General features: G+C 51.4%; 1 protein-coding gene across 1 annotated transcript in view; it reads right to left on the bottom strand.

Annotated features, from left to right (window-relative positions):
• Positions 1–397: 397 nt before the first annotated feature.
• TGFBI (transforming growth factor beta induced) overlaps positions 398–6,027 on the bottom strand; it is a 32,054-nt gene continuing 26,424 nt past the window's right edge. The window contains exons 13-17 of the mRNA XM_059061069.2: positions 4,139–4,263; positions 2,805–2,907; positions 2,142–2,221; positions 1,520–1,544; positions 398–1,045 (exon numbers count right to left, since the gene is read on the bottom strand). Coding sequence (XP_058917052.1) covers positions 1,005–1,045; positions 1,520–1,544; positions 2,142–2,221; positions 2,805–2,907; positions 4,139–4,263 — 374 coding nt within the window. The 3' untranslated portion in view covers positions 398–1,004. The remainder of the gene's footprint in view (positions 1,046–1,519; positions 1,545–2,141; positions 2,222–2,804; positions 2,908–4,138; positions 4,264–6,027) is intronic.

Here is a 6,027-nt window from a genome sequence, read left to right as displayed (position 1 = left end):
GGGTAGTTGGTCCCCTAAGTGAAATGAGTTCTCAGTCAGTCTTGGCAGTGATGTGGGGGAAGGCGGGGCGTCCCAGTCTCCGGGAAAGTGGGCTGCCTGTGGGAAGGACACTAAAAAAAGGCCCTCAGCTGCACTGATCCTGACCAGCTCCAGAGAGCGCGATAAGAGTAAGGATACTTAATGCTGTGCCGAGTGCTTTACAAGAATCATGTCCCTTCATCCTCGCGATGGACCTATGAAGCTGATGCTATGGTCATCCCTACAGACCAACCCTCAGGGCTTCTCGCCTAGCTGCTCCTGGTGGAATTTCCGTGGAAGGCACATCACAGCCCCAAGAAACAGAAACCCAACCCTGTAAAATACCCAAGCCAGCAAACAGTTCCCATCCACAGCGGCACACGTTTCTTTGGTTTTATTATTACAGACACACCATGTCTCTACCACGACCGGGGAATCCTGAGCTCTGCGTGCTCTACCTACCCTCTCTTTTCTACCTGGACAGGTCACGCAGAAGGGTCCAAGCCACATGCAGGTGCAAGAAATGTCTGACAGAGCAGTTCAACTCATAGCGTATAAGGATGCCATTTCTATTTCTCCAACCGTGAAAGAGCTTTACAAAAACAGTGCCACGACACCCCCATGATGCTGGATTGCTTGATTCATGTTTTGTGAGCTTCAGAAACTTTGGCTCCCTTTTCCAGAGTAAGTAGCATAGGCAGGAAGTTCCACATTTGGGACAGGTCCTTCCTGGAAGTGAATGTCAGGCAGTGACATCCAGGTCTCTGCATGCAATGGGCTAATAGTCACGTTTAGGGGGAAAAAATTAAAAGTCTCTCTCTCTCCCTCCCCCCACCCTCCCAAGGCTCAGATCTCATTACGGTGTACATTATGGCCCAGGTACATTGAAGTGTGATATTTGGTTTCAAGAACATTCAGTCTCTTTGGCAAACTGAGAGAAATTGGTGGGGAGCTGCTGAAATGCATTCCTCCTGCGGTCCTTCGCACTAATGTTTCATCCTCTCTAATAATCGCTGATAGACAGGGGCTGAAAGAGAGATATGTGAAAGGTGAAAAAGGTGCAGGCTTCCCACGTCTGTCTAGGATACTGTCAGAATCACAAGCACGAGGCCCAAGCAGCCTGCTTCTGCCACCGTCTCCTGCACAGAGCAGATGCTTTTTGGTTTGTGAAACTTCTTATTTTACTCAGTGATGTTCTGAACTGGGATTTTCTACGTCTACCAGCTTGGGACCACGACCTCATCGTGGGCTCCTGCCAAGCCCCTGTGCAATATTCCCAGATTCTCAAACCTAAAAACTCATATCAACCCTAAAAAGGTTGGCACTCTTACTATCTCCATCTTAGGGAGAAGGAAACTAGGTGTTCTGTGTCTGACCCCAAAGGCCATGTTTTAATGAACCATGATGTTCTTAGCTATAGACAGCAGACGGCAGGTTTGGGCCTGCTTGGGGGTAAGACCCAAACAAGTCTACAAGGACTTCAAACCCAGACCAGACTTACCTAGTTTCACAGAGCTCTGGGTAGCCTGAAAGAAAACACAAGGTGTCAAGTTTTCTAGTGGATGTAATACCTACACCTGCTCACGGCAGTGGCTTTGCCCATTGCCATCCTTCCTCAGAAAAAAAATGGTGGGGCTGAGGCAAGGAAGGGAGGTTCCCCACACACAGAGGGCCCTGGATCCAGCACCCACACCTCTGCCCAGAAGGGCCCCAGCACTGGCCATGGCAGGCTGCGTCACTGAAAACAGAAGAGTGACTCGGAGCCCAGGCTCAGGGCAGGCCAGTCCGCTGTAAGGAAAATTCAAGATGGAGTGCCCTTCTCGGCCAGCTGGATTCCAGAGCTGTGTCCGTTCTCACCAGCTACAGCTTCCCCATGCACTGAGGCTCAGAGGCCTCGCTTGGAAGACCTCGGCTGTCGCCCACAAAGGAAGCCGGGGCTGCCTGGGTTCTTTTCTCCAAACCCCACTCAGGCCAGGGCTAAGGATGGCCCCATGGGAGGTGGAGAGAAATTACGGGAGAGCCCTGGGAGGACAGCCAAGGAAGACAGGAGAGTCCCCTCCATGAGCCCAAGCACAGGACCCAAGGCTGTTCAGGGCAGGAGCCAGGGTAGGCAGGCGTCTTACCCTGGAGAACGCGGACGCCTGTTTGAAGATTTCAAGCGCAGAGTCTGCGAGTTCGTCCCCCCGTTCCTGAGGTCTGTTGGCTGCAGATAAAAGGAAAGGCAGCTTCAATGAGAGAGAAATGATTAGCATGTCATTCATAACCACCAGGACTGAGGGGGCACTGTTGGGTTTTCTGGCTCACATTCTCAGATAAAGTTTTCCTTTATAACTTTCCATAACTCGTGGTGGAATTTGGCCCATGGGGAGAGAGCTCAAAGAAAGGTGAATGCACAGGTTGAGGAGAGAGGCTAGGCTCCAGTGCAGCTTTGCTGGAGGTAAAGAGAGCTCACCCAGCGGGGGATGCTGCAGGAGGGGTGCTTTGACCCATGTTCACAGTGTTCACGTGTAACAAACAACTAGGCTCTGTTCGAACAGGGCTAGGACAGCCAGGCAATTCAGCAGAGAGAAATCTGTCCTTGAGTTGCTGGGTGTAGTGCATTTGAGGCAAGAGTTCCTAAGTTACTTTTCAACCAGACCCAGCAATGCCATCCACAGAAGCTCAGTCCACACATCCCACATCATTCTCATCTTTGCTTACAGCAGGTTTCTATCGAGCACCAACGGCTGTGTGTCAAGAAGGGCCAGCAGCGGGATGAGCAGGGACATGGCTCTTTAGGGCCTTACCCGGAGGCTGCAGGACACTGGAGATGGCGTGGACCACGCCGTTGGTGGCCATGATGTCAACTTCAGTAACAGGTTCCTTATTGACATTCACCACATTGTTTTTCTGGGAGAAAAAGAGACAACAATTGTTGAACACCAAGCCCGTTTACCTTATCCATTCTTAAACCTAGCAGAGGTTTACTGAGCACTTCTGGATTCCAGATCCTGTGCTAAGTGCTGGGGATGCTCTGGTGACTGGAACAGACCCTGTCAGCTACAGACCTTCGGTCTGGTAGACTCAATTTAATCCTTGTGTGGACCCAGCATGTTGCAATTTACAAAGTGCTCTTTTGTGTGATTCCCTGATCCTCACAGCAGTGCGTGCTGAGGAGGTCGATATTATGGCCTCCTTTAAGCTGAGCAGGTGGGACAGCTGGGAACAGAAGCCAGGCGTCCAGCTCTGGGTGAAGGGCTCTTTCCGCTTCTCCTCCACGCCTGGCTTCAGAGTTTCTCACAGGGTAAATCTGTCTCAGGCTTTCCTGAACGACCCAAGGGGGAAGGGGGAACTGGAGCCTGAGACCGACAGGACCCTGACACCCCAGACTAGGAGCTGGGAGATTCTCAGGTGACCTGCAGAAGTCAAACAAGCCATGCCATCCCTGCCTGCCTTCCTGTGCTCCCGGAAGAAGCTGATGAACACAAGGATGGCTGGAGGCCAGGAGAGAGGCTCAGGGAGAAGAAGCTGAGCCAGCCGCACGCTGCAAGGGCCGTCCCTCCACGGGGTGTCAGTGGCCTTGGCTGGTACAGCCAGGGAGGCCACAGGCAGCTTCGCAGAGCTGGGCTGCCTATCTGTTCCCTCTCTTCAAGGTAGGGACCCTCACAGGCAGCTCCAAAGTGGAATGTGCAGAGTAAGGGAAGGTTCACAGAACAAGCGTCAGAAGAAAAAGCCTCCTGGGCTGGTCTGGTTCATGGTACAACTCAGTGAACCCCTGGACTTGGGGAAGGGGATTGGGAATTGATCTGTCAAGACTTGTAAGTAACTATCATTTCCTTAAGGAAAGGGAGATTTAATAGCTTCTCTCAGATGCCAATGAGATGCTTTATTCCCCTGCAGATTTGGAAGCTCTTATTCCGGTCTAACCACAATCTCCCTTGATTTCCCTGAAGACTCTCTTTTCTTTCCCTTTCCTTTTTTCTTTTCTTTCTTTTTCTTCTCTTTTCTTTCAAAACGCACTCAGAGATTCAAGTTGCTTCTTAAACACAGAGCATGTGTCTAATGCCATCCTAGGGATGAGATGTGCCCTAAATCCCAGTGGTAGGGCACGGCCAGCCTTTTAATTGGTAAATGTACTCACCGAGCTGACTTCCAACTTGTCGCCTTGGAGAGACTTCAGCCGCACCAGGGCCCCGATGCCTCCGCTAACCAGGATTTCATCGCCAACGTGGTATTTCAGGATGTTGGCAAGCTCCTTGGCGTTGCCTGCAGGTTTGTGGGAAAAGAAAGCAGAGTTAATCCTAAGGCTGGTAACTGGTATGGTCAGGGAGGGCCCAAAGGAGAATATGTAAGCAGTCACCCCAGAGATGGAGGACCACCCCCCCACCCAGGTAATAAGCACTTATTGAGCACCTACTGTGTGCTCAGCCCTCCGACCCACCATGTACACAATGGTCAGGGGAACAAGGCATATGACCGTGGCCATGACTCTACCTGTGCACTGGATGGGCTGCTAGGTTAAGTACACGCTTCTGTGATGCTGAGAAGGAGTTAATCTACACTCTTCTGTGAGTATGACTCATGGTTCCATGACTAAATATTTGCTTGGAAAGCCAGGGGCCTTTCCAGCACTAGCATCTGAGACATTTCATCATCAGCATGGCTCCCAATAGTTATAACACAGTAGTGAAATATTTACACATTCTGCCCTCAAATGCATATTTTGAGACGGCTGTTTCCTGAAGGGAGAACTTAAAAGAGTTGACAGCTGCGGTCTGGAGGAGATATGGAGCCAATGAGGTCAGGGCCGAAGCGGGGATCCCTCCACAGCATCCCTCCTCGTCATGTCTCAGCATTCCTTCCGGCCCACATCAGCTCCTCCAGCCACTGGGGAAAGCAGCCAATTGCTCATAAAGGTGCACAGGCGGTCCCCAAATTAAGCATGGGAGGCAATCTTAAGGCTGTCAGCTGCCCTCTCCTCTGCATCGGGGCTGCCCTGATACTCATGTTACCAGCCAAATGGCTGGGTATCCCCAGGGCTTATGGATGGCTATTTCCAGCAACTTGAAACTGAGAACAGAGGAAGCTTTAAAGTATTTTGGGGAGTTCACTTGGTTATGGACGAATCCACATGAGTGCCACGGGATGGAGCTACCAGGTACAAAGGGATTTCCAAACATCCACAGCTTGGAGCTGGCAAGAGTTTCCCTTCCACCAAAATACGGCCTGGAGGTGCTGAGCCAAGCCAGCCCCCAGGATGGGAGGGGTCTCCTTCTTCTGAGATCTCTAACATCTGGATCGACCTCTAACACGGGGACAGGCTCCATGCCGCAGGCGTGCAGGGGTCTAACCCTGCCCGCAGGTCTGAGGGAGGGCGTGTTGGGGGAGCTTTGCCCAAGCCCTCGCTCAGCTCGCGCACAGCTGAAAATGAAAGGCAAGCCAAGCAGGCTTGGGACACCTGGGGAATATTCCGTTCCTCCTGAACAGAGAGAGAATGGGAAGTTTCTGTCCAGAATGAATGTATCCCCTCTCCTCAGGAACATACGTTAGCACCACAGACACAGGCATTCATTTAGCAATAAGGAAAATTAAACAGGACACAAATTCAGTTCACAGCTACCTGAGCTTTTTGTTCTGTACTCCAGAGCGGGAAGGGAGGTGTAGACGATTTGGGTCCTAAGGCTTAGCCAAGATCCTTCCTCCTCCTCCTGCTCCTCAGACTCACCTTTCTGCACTGGGTGGGTGATCAGAGTCAACACCGCAGGCCCATCCTACCTCCGCACCATCATAGCCATTATCCCATTATCGATGGGGGACGTGTGCCCAGCATTGTGGGCAATGCTCATTTAATCCTTATTAACACTCTGAGCAAGGTACTCTTACCACCCCCATTTTACTAATGGGAAAACCGAGGCCCAGAGAGGTTAAGCAACCTGCAAGAGGTCACTCAGCTGGTAAATGCCAGAGCCAGGGTTTGGTCTGCTTTCAGGTAATCTGGGAGGCCAAGCTCTTCACCACTAGATTGTCTCT

Source organism: Kogia breviceps, chromosome 4 (genome assembly GCF_026419965.1).
Source record: "Kogia breviceps isolate mKogBre1 chromosome 4, mKogBre1 haplotype 1, whole genome shotgun sequence".
In the NCBI taxonomy this organism is placed as follows: domain Eukaryota; kingdom Metazoa; phylum Chordata; class Mammalia; order Artiodactyla; family Physeteridae; genus Kogia; species Kogia breviceps.
This window is presented reverse-complemented; position numbering and strand designations above follow the sequence as displayed.